The 12,890-nt window shown below is 38.0% G+C and overlaps 2 protein-coding genes across 7 annotated transcripts in view; one reads left to right on the forward strand and one right to left on the reverse strand.

Moving 5' to 3' along the window:
- The window catches only part of LOC309614779 (uncharacterized protein C8orf89), a 181,828-nt gene extending 178,704 nt beyond the window's left edge, over positions 1-3,124 (forward strand). The window contains exon 9 of the mRNA XM_082363626.1: positions 1,117-3,124. The gene's annotated coding sequence lies outside the window, so the exon portion shown is untranslated. The remainder of the gene's footprint in view (positions 1-1,116) is intronic.
- Positions 1-12,890, reverse strand: part of TERF1 (telomeric repeat binding factor 1) — a 37,614-nt gene that overhangs the window by 7,308 nt on the left and 17,416 nt on the right. For 4 of the 6 annotated variants that reach the window (XM_082363526.1, XM_082363527.1, XM_082363524.1 and 1 more), the window contains 2 exons: positions 11,709-11,800; positions 3,135-3,244 (listed from right to left, as the gene is read on the reverse strand). In XM_082363526.1, the coding sequence (XP_082219652.1) occupies positions 3,135-3,244; positions 11,709-11,800 (202 nt within the window). The remainder of the gene's footprint in view (positions 1-3,134; positions 3,245-11,708; positions 11,801-12,890) is intronic. The other 2 variants (XM_082363529.1, XM_082363528.1) reach the window with 1 other exon arrangement.

Genomic DNA, 12,890 nt, shown 5'->3' on the forward strand with positions numbered 1-12,890 from the left:
CCACGTGCAGCAACAAAGACCCAACGCAGCCAAAAATAAATAATAAATAAATAAATAAATAAATAAATAAATAAATAAATAAATAAAATAAAATAAAACAAAGCCTGCCCTCAAAAGACACTATTTTTGCCAGTGCCTAACTGACCTGTGGAAACACCCAACTTCAGCCCCCTCTAGCCCTCCTGTCTCACCCAAGAGGGGGAAATAAAGGCTGAGAAGCACATATGAAGGTCTTAACCCAGGATACAAGCTCATTAAAAGAATGAGACAATCACAGAACTAAAGAGTGTTTCCTATCCCCCTCCCCCACCTCATCACGACATTATTTGGGTTCCTGTATAACAAGTGCCTCAGCTGAAAGAGCTGCCTCAGACTCTTATTTACTAAGAAGGAGTCTCTAGGGAAACACAAATATAACAAGGGAGACAAAAACACAGAAATTTTTGTCTCTGACACCCACAGCTACAGCGAACAGTAAACAAAGCCTAACTCCTAGCCAGACAGACATAAAACCACACACTAAAGGCCAATTTACCGTCAGTTCCTTTTATCTGAGATACATCATGTCCAGCTATCAACAAAAAATGATAAAGTACACTAAAAGGCAGAAAACACAATCTGAAGGGACAAAGCAGCATCATGCTCAGCTATGGAAGAGATTCTGGGATCACCAGACCGGGAATTTTAAATAAATATAGTTAATAAGCCAATGTGCATTTTTCCACTAATGGGAAAAATGGACATGTAAAAACAGATGGGTAAATGTAAGCAGAGATATGTAAACCCTAAGAAAGAATCAAAAGGAAATGCTAGAAATCAACAACACAGTAAAAGAAATGAAGAATGCCTTTGATGGGCTCATCAGCAGACTAAACATGGATGAAGAAAGAATTCAGTGAGCTTGAAGGTATGTTAATAGAAACTTCCCAAACTGAAAAGCAAAAAGAATGAAAAAAAAAAAAAAGAAAAAAGAGTAGCCAAAAGTGTAAGACAATTACAGAAGGTGTAACATACACATAATGGGATACCAGAAGAAAAGAGAAGAAGAAAGATCTGAAGTAATAATGACTCAGAATTTTCCAAAATTAATGACAGACATCAAAACAGGTCCAGGAGGTGCTTCCCTGGTTGGCGCAGTGGTTAAGAATCTGCCTGCCAATGCAGGGCATGGGTTCCAGACCTGGTCCGGGAAGATCCCACATGTCACAGAGCAACTAAGCCCGTGCGCCACAACTACTGAGCCTGTGCTCCAGAGCCTGCAAGCAACAACTACTGAGCCTGCGTGCCACAACTACTGAAGCCCATGCACCTAGAGCCTGTGCTCCGCAACAAGAGAAGCCACCGCAATGAGAAGCTCACGCACCGCAATGAAGAGTAGCCCCCGCTCACCGCAACTAGAGAAAGCCCGCACGCAGCAACAAAGACCCAACGCAGCCAAAAATAAATAAAATAAATAAATAAATTTATTAAAAAAACAAAACAAAACAAAACAGGTCCAGGAAGCTCAGAGAACACAAAGAAGGATAAACACCAAAAAATCTATATCTTGGCACATCATATTCAAAGTGGGGAAAAAAAAATCAAAGACAAAAAAATATATGTGACTTTTGGTTGCATATAGTGGCATAAGGTCACCATTTCCTCATTCTCCTTTGGGAACTCACCCAACAGCAACAAGGAAAGAAATGAAATCCCAAACTCATAAAATTAAGAGAACCCTTTGTCCTGAACCATAACACAGATGAATGGGGTCCATTATTGGTGGAAACTGACAAAAGGTATGTGAAGAAGTGGGGCACAAGCCACTCTACCTACAGATCACAGAAAGCCCGTGGTGTACACATTTCCAAAGTAAGGAACATATCTTGAGGTGCACACCTTAAATCCCTGGTCTGCAACAGCAGGAGCCTCCCTCAATCAGCATTACCTCCAAAAAGTAGAGGTGGTGCACCTAAATTAGGAATTATGCAGACAAGCAATAGTTGCAGGAAGCAAACCAAAAATTGGAGTTGACTGCTATGTTCACTGGGGGAGAAGCCATGGTCAAAATAAACTTGAGTCACAGGAGATATCCCTAGTAACCTAGAACTTGACCCTAGCCCAGCACCTCAACAATGAACCATTTGCAAATAGCTTATCAAAAAAAAAAAAAGCATCTTAAATAAAGAAGAGTAAGAAGAAAAGTATAGGATCATCTTCCACTGCCAGCATGACCAAACAAGGACCAGATTTACTCACCTGCTGTGAACAACTAGAAAACCAGATAAAATATAGTAAACAATGGTTTCAGAAACTGGATGGATGGCACAGGACTATAATCACTGAGAGGGCAAACAAATGAAATGAATCCTAAAAGGGACCCATTTTAGCTTTCTGAATAGAAAAATTCTTTACCAAATGATATTTTTTCTTTTTTTTTTTTTAAAGCACAGAAAAATCTTATTTAAATTGAATCTATGGAGGCCTCCCTGGTGGCACAGTGGTTAAGAATCCGCCTGCCAATGCAGGGGACACGGGTTCGAACCCTGGTCCGGGAAGATCCCACATGCTGCGGAGCAACTAAGCCCGTGCGCCACAACTACTGAGCCTGTGCTCTAGAGCCCGTAAGCCACAACTACTGAACCCACATGCCACAACTACTAGAGCCCGTGCTCTGCAACAAGAGAAGCCACCACAATGAGAAGCCTGTGCACCTCAACGAAGAGTAGCCCCTACTCACTGCAACTAGAGAAAGCCCGCATGCAGCAATGAAGACCCAACACAGCCAAAAATAAATAAATTAAATAAGTAAATAAATAAATAGAATCTATGTTAGGAAGATACAAATATAAAAACTTACCAAGTAGATTTAAGTTCCACCTTACATCTGATGAACTCATTTTATGATGACAGTAATACAATAATTCTAAATAAATGTCACTAACACCCAGCTTAAGAATATTTTTAAAATGTGGCTGAACTTTGAATAGGCACATTGGTCAACCAATCTAAGATGGCAAAATTAAAGATGGCAAAGAGAAAACATTTTATCCTCAAGATTTTTTAGGGTTGAACAGAAATGTGAAATAATCACAATTATTCAAGTTATGACTTTAATATCCATTAAGTATTATTTAATTATAATAAACAAATACCTGTTTTTTTCTAGATCGATGTTTTTCAGGAGTTAGAGGCTGACTGTTTAAAACACTTATTCTCTTGCTTTCAGTGGCTCGCCTACTGTTCTCTTTTTTCTTTCTTCCACCTAAAAGTAGAAATGCTGTCATCAAAAACTATCTCACATTAAAAGAATTATATAATTGTTTTTTTGGCCACACCATGCAGCATGTGCGATCTTAGTTCCCTGACCAGGGATCAAACCCATGCCCCCTGCAGTGGAAGCATGGAGTCTTAACCACTGGACCACCAGGGAAGTCCCAGAAGAATATTTTTAAAGGTTACCATGAAATTCCTACCTACTGGTTAGCTATTTTTTTAAAAAAAGAACTCTGTTTAGTTTTTTCCCTTTGAATCTGGAAGCAGTGTGATACAGTGCAAAGATCAGGGATGTGTTTCCTTTCCAACCTGGGCCTGGCAGAATCACTCCTGCAAAGGGTGTCAAGAAGAAGGGCCATTCTAGAAAGCCCAGAGATAAACCCACGCACCTATGGTCAACTAATCTATGACAAAGGAGGCAGGGATATACAATGGAGAAAAGACAGTCTCTTCAATAAGTGGTGCAGGGAAAACTGGACAGCTACATGTGAAAGAATGAAATTAGAACACTCCCTAACACCATACACAAAAATAAACTCAAAATGTATTAGAGACCTAAATGTAAGGCCAGATACTATAAAACTCTTAGAGGAAAACACAGGAAGAACACTCTTTGATAAAAATCACAGCAAGATCTTTTTTGATCCACTTCCTAGAGTAATGGAAATAAAAACAAAAATAAACAAATGGGACCTAATGAAACTTAAAAGCTTTTGCAAAGCAAAGGAAACTACAAACAAGACGAAAAGACAACCCTCAAGAATGGGAGAAAATATTTGCAAACGAATCAATGGACAAAGGATTAATCTCCAAAATATATAAACAGCATGCAGCACAAGATTAAAAAAAACAACCCAATCAAAAAATGGGCAGAGAGAATGGACTTGAGGACATGGGGAGGGGGAAGGGTAAGCTGGGATGAAGTGAGAGAGTGGCATGGACTTATGTATATTACCAAATGTAAAATAGATAGCTAGTGGGAAGCAGCCGCATAGCACAGGGAGATCAGCTCGGTGCTTTGTGATCATCACCTAGAGGGGTGGGATAGGGAGGGTGGGAGGGAGACACAAGAGGGAGGGAGGAGATATGGGGATATATGTATAGCTGATTCACTTTGTTATAAAACAGAAACTAACACACCATTGTGAAGCAATTATACTCCAATAAAGATGTTAAAAAAAAATAAAATTAATTAACATAAAAAAAGATGTACAATATTGTAAACCTTGACAATGTAAAAGTAGGGTATAGAGGAGAGCAGTGAGAAGGCAGAAAACGTGGGTAGGAGAAGAAAAGTGAGGTGAAGGAGTGGCAATTTCCTCCTTTCACATTATAGGGAGTCAGGAGGTATTATCTAAAATCAAATAAAATATAGCAGTATATTATTTCGAGTTATGAAGACAACCAATAGTAGATTTAAAGCTAATAAAACTCTGGAAGTGAGTATTAAAGTTCCTAGTTTAAGAGCAATTGTTGAAAGAAATACAAATACAAACATATTATTTAGAATTTATAGTAGTACCGACCAGAAGTAAAAAATAAACTTTTAAAACAGTTTTTTATCTGCTATAATAGGGCAACACAAGGTATCCTTGTGGTGATGCAACTACTTTATATCTTGGTTGAATCAATGTCAATACACTGCTTGTGATATTGTACTACAGAATTGCAAGGTGTTGGCCAGTTATATTCTTAATTCTACCAAAGACTCTACCAAGCTAATATATTTACTTTCTTTTTCCCCTTTCCTGAGGTATGAGTGACAAATAAAATTGTAAGATATTTAAAGTGTAAAAAAAAAAAAAAAAAGAAAGAAAAAAAAGGGCAGAAGACCTAAATAGACATTTCTCCAAAGAAGACATACAGATGGCCAAGAAGCACATGAAAAGCTGCTCAACATCACTAATTATTAGAGAAATGCAAATCAAAACTACAATGACGTATCACCTCACACTAGTTAGAATGGGCATCATCAAAAAATCTACAAACAACAAATGTTGGAGAGGGTGTGGAGAAAAGGAAACTCTCTTGCACTGTCGGTGGGAATGTAAATTGATACAGCCACTATGGAGAACAGTATGAAGGTTCCTTAAAAAATTAAAAATAGAATTACCATGTGACCCAGCAATCCCACTACTGGGCATATACCCAGAGAAAACCATAATTCAAAAAGACACATGCACCCCAATGTTCACTGCAGCACTTTTTACAATAGCCAGGTCATAGAAGCAACTTAAATGCCCATCGACAGACAAATGGATAAAGAAGATGTGGTACATATATACAACGGAATATTACTCAGCCATAAAAAGGAACGAAATTGGGTCATTTGTAGAGATGTGTATGGATCTAGAGACAATCATACAGAGTGAAGTCAGTTAGAAAGAGAAAAACAAACATCGTATATTAACGCATATATGTGGAACCTAGAAAAATGGTACAGATGAACCAGTTTGCAGGGCAGAAATTGAGACACAGATGTAGAGAACAAACGTAGGGACACCAAGGTGGGAAAGTGGGGCAGGGGGTGGCGGGATGAATTGGGAGATTGGGATTGACATATATACACTAATATGTATAAAATAGATAATAAGAAAAAAAAAATGTGTTTAATTAAACTGAAGTATAATTCTGACAAACTTTTTGATAGCAGCAGTAATTAGGTTCTGTAATAGGTCAGCTTAAATATAATGCCCAAGATTCTTAGTTAACTTTAAAATCTAGTATAAACGGTAAGTATAATTTTGGATATCTGGGTCATTTCTAAGTAAGACAGGATGCTCAAACATTGGTCATGAGGTATAGTCTATATCTAGCTTTGCTTGTTATTCTTATATGTTATGAAGTAGTTAGATCTTTGTGTCAGTCAAACCGCCACTTAAGAAGGTATAAAAGGGATGTGTATAGCAGTGGGGGTTATTTCATGTGTTCTTATAAACCCTTTTGGTTTGTGTGAAATTGTGATTTATAATAAGAAATACATATTTTGTCCCCTCTTGTTTCTGGCTCCTAAAACCCTTGGAATTTCCTAAGTGATGAGAGTAATAAAGGTGTCTTTTTTATGTTAAAAAAAGCCATTCTGCCATCAATGAGATGGTGACCAGGGAGTACACCATTAACATGCACAAGCGTATCTATGAAGTGGGTTTCAAGAAGTATGCTCCTCTGGCACTCAAAGAGATCTGGAAAAACTCCATATGTGAGCACTGACACCAGGCTCAACAAAGCTGTCTGAGCCAAAGGAATAAGGAATGTCCCATACTGTATCTGTCTGTATGCAGTTGTCTCAGAAAACGTAATGAGGATGAAGAGTCACCAAACAAGCTCTATATGTTAGTTAACTATGTACCTATCACGACTTTCAAAAATCTACAGACAGCGTGAATGCGGACTAACTGCTGATTGTCAAAGTTACAGAACTGCCAAAAAAACAACAACAAAAAAAAATCAGAGAGGATGTGCTCTGAATCTTGATTCGTTTATGCCTTTAAATGTCATCTCACCTCCTAGTGCCTGCCTTTTCATCATCTGTTTAAAAAAGGAATAATATTTACCTTATAGGATTGTTGTAATTTCTTAATATAATGTTTAAGGAGTATTTGACACAGTGTAAGAAGTAAACCCTTCCCTCTTTCCCTCTTATTCACAGTTTAGTAAGACAAGAAATTAATGTATATGCAACTCAAAAGAAACAGAATGGTAATTATTGAAAGAAAATTGTGTGTACAGTTGACCCTTGAATAACATGGGTTTGAACTATATGGGCCCACTTATACACGGATTTTTTTTTTTCAATAAACATAGTACCTGTATTTTCATTTTACAGATCTTTAAGTGTGGGGAAGAGTTTGTGTTCGATTAGCGATCACAATATGTGGAATCAAAAGAACTAGGGTTTGAGTTCTGATTCTATGCTAACTGGTTCAGCTTTCTGCCCTCAGGTGAGTCACTTATCGATTCTTTTGTTTCTGAGGCAGAGATAGCAGGATGCGTTGACTGCACAGGAGTCGGGGCCCCTGATCCCCATGTTGTTCAAGGGTCAACTATACAGAAAACCTACAAGAATATACACATAGAATTAAAAAGGGTTTAGCAAGATGTCTGCATATAAGATCAATAAACAAAACTCAATAGTATTTCTGTACATTAGCAACAGTTAAAATATTTAATTAAAATAGTCGAAAGATAATATTTACAATAGTAACAAAATATATAACATTCTTAGGGACAAATCCAGCAAATGCAGTCAAGATCTGTATGTAGTAAATTATAAAGCTTTACTATATACATGCGTGTGTGCATGCCCATATACAAGTTATAAGAATATATATACATAAGACAATCTAAATAAAGAAATATGCTTTTTGTTCACGTAGAGGAAGACAATATAATTGTGTCAGCTCTCTCCAAAATTGTCTACTAGGACTTCCCTGGTGGCGCAGTGGTTAAGAATCCGCCTGCCAATGCAGGGGACAGGGGTTCGAGCCCTGGAGCTGCAGAACAACTAAGCCCATGCACCACAACTACTAAGCCTGCACTCTAGAGCCCATGAGCCACAACTACTGAGCCTGCGTGCTGCAACTACTGAAGCCTGTGAACCTAGAGCCCGTGCTCCGCAACAAGAGAAGCCACCACAGTGAGAAACCTGTGCACCGCAACGAAGAGTAGCTCCCCGCTCGCCGCAACCAGAGAAAGCCTGTGCACAACAACGAAGACCCAACGCAGCCAAAAATAAAATTAATTAATTAATTAATTTTAAAAAACAAAAAAAGAAGACTGTCTACTATTTATTTATTTATTTATCCATTTATGGCTGTGTTGGGTCTTTGTTTTTGTGCGAGGGCTTTCTCTAGCTGCGGCAAGTGGGGGCCACTCTTCATCGCGGTGCGCGGGCCTCTCACTATCGCGGCCTCTCTTGCTGCGGAGCACAGGCTCCAGACGCGCAGGCTCAGTTAATTGTGGCTCACGGGCCCAGTTGCTCCGCAGCATGTGGCATCTTCCCAGACCAGGGCTCGAACCCGTGTCCCCTGTATTGGCAGGCAGATTCTCAACCACTGTGCCACCATGGAAGCCCCTGTCTACTATTACAATGTAATTTTAAATCAAAATTTCAACAGTGTTCTTTGTAGAATTTAACAAGATTATTCTAAAATTATGTATTAGGAGAGTTAGTCCATCATGGGCCCTGAGCATCCCTTCAGTTCTTGCTGAATGCACAAGGCTTACTCATTTCCTGATACTAAACAGTTTCTGCAGTTAGTCAGGCACCAAAATAGGTCAAGGGAACCACAGTCTGACCACCATGTAACTAACTCTCTCCTGGGGAAGGCAACTGGATTATTTGCTACATTTTGCTTGCTGCTTACTCACAAAGTGCCCTTGGCCCCAGGTTCCTCCTTGCAGTACAACCTACTGCCTGGGCCCACTGCACTGTCTTTGGGACCTGGCGAGGGGAACCAGCACAACTACGCTGATGCCATATGCTACTGCCATCTGTTGTGCTGTAATAAACCATCTGGTTCTGACCCAAGTCTTGTTGGCACCTATGGAGTGGTAGCAGCTTCACTGCTTGCAATCTTCTATAAAGTGGTTTTCTTCCCCCTGACAATATGGAAGACCAAAACACCAAGAATACTCAAGATACTCCTAAAGAATAACAGAAAGAGGAAGGAAAATGCCCTATCACACACTGAGTTATTACTAAACTACAGTAATTGAGACAATATGGTATCAGTGCAGGAACAGATCATATGTGTTGCAACTAAGGCAGTAATTAAAGGAAAATTTATAGCATTAAATGCACATATTAGAAAAACTCGCAACTCATATACAAAGGGGGAAATAGTCAGGTTGATGTCAGACTGTCCACAGCAGCACTCATAAAGTCAGAAAATAATGGAGCAAAATCTGCAAAGTTGTGAGGAAAAGTATTTCCAAAGAATACTACATTTAGCCAAAGTTTTTGTGCTAATCTCACCCATTACAGCTGAAATCAATCAGTAGTCTAAAGTTGAAATTTATAGTTATAGAGGCAAACTGACCCAACCTATCAAAGCAATTCATATTATTTATTCTTCATTTTGGAGGAATCACATGGTTTACTGATATATTTCTTATGAAACAGCATTTATGTGAAGTTCATTGAATCCTTCAGTTTCACCTTCAAAAAATTAAATGTAAATATATTTTAAAGTACATATGTAACCTCATCACATTTTTATAAATTTTTATTTGCTTTGATTCTATCTATTCTTCCACTGAGGCAGTCTATCTATCTTAGCATTTAAGGACATGGGCTCTGAAGTCAGAAATGTCTGATTTCAAATTCTGGCTCTGGTTCTGTTCATGACCTGTGTGACCAAGGGCTTTTTACACTTAACCTCTTTTTGTCTCAGCTTCCTCATCTGTAAAATGGGAATGATTAAAAAAAAAAAAAAAGTACTGATCCAGATTGTTTTGAGGATTAAGTGAGTTTATAGATAAAAATCTTTTAACTCAAATATTAATCATTTCACTGAATGCTGGTGAGACTTTTCTGCATAGAAAGAATTTAAGTGATTTTTTTTCTTTCAATTTTTCTGAATTACTTGATTTTTTAAAAGTACATAGCAATTTTACAAAACTGAAAAAAAATTGTTTTTAAAAGATGTCTAAAAAAATTTTTTTTAATGTTTAGCATGAACGAAATAAATATCCTCTATTAGGAAAAAGAGGATACCTAGGTAACATTTAGGCAAATTGGACTTTTTTGGAATGTATATGTATATATTACTAATATCTAACAAAAAGTCAAGAAATGTACTAAAACTCACAGGATCTTCTAGGTTCAATATCCATAGTCACCGTCAAGCCACTCTACAATGTGATTACGGTCTTCATTGGTTCAATTACTGATCAGCTAGAGTATAAAAAAGTGTATGCTTCCATTTCTTTGAACTTTGTATTACGAAATTAAAAGTCCAGGAAAATCCCCAAATTATTTTACTTTAGAATTATGATTCCCAGCCATTTTGCAGCTAGGAACTCCACCAACATGAAGCAAATGTTTCTTTGAGTTTAACTTTATCATCTTTAAAGTGAGGACAATGATAATACCTACAGATGTAAATGTTTTAGAGCTGTAATTTACAAATACTAGCTAACAGTGGCCCTATCATCAGCCATCAGCTATGAATAAATTTATTCAATTAATATTTACTTCAGGCATACTATGTACCTGGAATCAAGTTGGTACATCTATTATTTTTATATTGATCGGTAAGTATTTAGATTTGGATCAATAAGGTTTAAAAATCCTTGCATTAGAACATAGTACAGGTTCAATAAACATTTTTTGAATGAATATATACCAAGGAGGAACTTACAATTATATTATAATTGAAAATAATTATGGACTGCTTTTAAGATTTTTTTTTGGTTATTGTTGCTTGTTTTTTAAATCTAGCAATGCCTTTTATAAGGATAATAAATTCTAAATGCAATGAGGAATAAATTCTAAATGTAATCTGCAATGCCAGAGTCTATACATAGTCAATCCTCATTATATTCATGGATTCTGGTATTTGCAAATTCACCTTCCTGCTGAAAGTTGTAACAAAAATCAAAACTTGCAGTGCTTTTGTGGACACCGGTGGACATGCACAGAGTGGCAAAATATTTGAGTTCATGTTCCCAGCTGAGGTTAAACAAGGTGAAGCTCTGCTTTCTTATTTTAGCTTCCAGGCTAGAAATAATTGTTCTTTTTACGGTCTATTTAGTGCCGTATTTTTGTGCTTTTTTGGGGGTAATTCTGCTGTTTAAAATTTTCCCCAAGTGTATTGTGGAAGTGCTGTCTAGTGTTCCTGAGTGCAAGAAGGCTATGTATGACGTTCCTTACAGAGAAAAATATGTGGTTAGGTAAGCTTCATTCAGGCATGAGTTACAGTGTTGTTGGCCTGGGTTCAATGTTAATGAATCAACAATGTATATTAAATAAGGTTTCTTTAAACAGAAACAGGGACTTCTGTGGCGGTCCAGTGGTTAAGACTCTGTGCTTCCACTGTGGGGGGCATGGGTTCCATCCCTGGTCGGGGAACTAAGATCCCGCATGCCGCATGGTGCGGCCTAAATAAATAAACAGAAACACATGAAACAAGGTTATGTATTGAATAGTTGACCAAAATGTTGTAACCAGAGGCTCAAAAGAACCTAACCCTGTATTCCCCTGTAATCATTCAGTATTCACTAAGTGTTCACAATGACCTTATAGAACATTACTGTAAATAACAAGAACCAACTGTAACTTTCTAAATTAAGCACCACCTCTAATTAACCCTTTGAAATCATAACATTTAATCCCTTCGTGCTTTAGTTTTCTGATGTGTGTTTGTGTGTTGTGGGGTGCGGTCAAGGGCTGGATCGCTTTCAAGGACGTTTTGATTCTCCACTCCGAAAACTGTAATAAGTGTACTTACTTTGAAGAGTTTCCACTCTTTCCTCTTTCTTATTAACATCTTGTTGTCGATTTCCATGTTTCAACTTAGATAAGAAGAGATTTTTGTGAGACCTAAATGAAACACAAAAGCTTGTGATTTGTTCTGCAAAGACTAGAAAAGCTATAGAAAAAGGTAGATGATTTGTCTCAATCTCTATCTAGAACCTGCTTCTACTTTGGTCTGTTTCCCTTTGGTGCTCTCCTTGCACTAATGCCCCATCTTAATCTTTAGCCTCTTAAGATTTTTCTTCTTCAGACTTCCCTCTCTCCCATTTATTTTCTCCATCTCATCTACTCAGAAACCAAGATTCTTTTGGCATTCCAATTAGAGAAATTCCAAAATTCCTTTATACATGATGGTAGATATCACTTGATTATCTTCATAGATTCCAAAAAGGGCTTTCTGGAAAGGTAAGACTGTTTGGAAATACAGGATGTGGCAGAATTTTTTGACAACCTGCAATGTTCGCATTATTCCAATTTACAAAGCAACAAACTAAAATGAAAAAAAAAAAAAGTTCAACTAAGCTTAGGCAGCTATTTTATCACCACCTAAAATCTATACTTTGACCCCTATAAGTGCTCTATGCAACCTACTAATGCTTTCCCGCCCTCCCCAAACTTTCTATTGTGCTCTCTGGAATGCCAGTCGCAACTTCTTCGCCTGTCTAAAGTCTAGCTCTCCCCTGGGAACAATATTTCTCTCCTTTGTGGCCTCCTCAAGTAGAGATTAGCTTCATCTTCCACAAACCACAGGGTCCGAGAGGTGGGTCTCTATACTTTCCATTTCCTAATGGATGCCACCTTCAGGATCCTGCTTCCACAGAAACCTTAGCCTTTGAGGATTCATGCCACTGAAGTGTATCGCTATCTACCATTCTCCATAATCTTTCACTAGCCTTCCAAGCATCTCCCATGATTCGCAGATCTTTCTCTACCCCCGAGTGCTGCCATCACCATGAATTATTTCCGTGCTTTCATGGATAACCCAGAGAACAAACTGGCCCCTCAACTCCTCATCTCCAGCGACCTCCTCCACACCAAGCCAGCCACCCACTCCCACGGTTCCATTTAGCGTCCCAACTGCTCTACACCATGAAATCATTCATGCAGACGTTCTGCTCTCTGAACATGTTGCATTGTCTGTTATAGCATTTCTAAT

The sequence above is a fragment of the Balaenoptera borealis genome, assembly GCF_965194805.1.
Source record: "Balaenoptera borealis genome assembly, chromosome: 17".
NCBI classification, from domain to species: domain Eukaryota; kingdom Metazoa; phylum Chordata; class Mammalia; order Artiodactyla; family Balaenopteridae; genus Balaenoptera; species Balaenoptera borealis.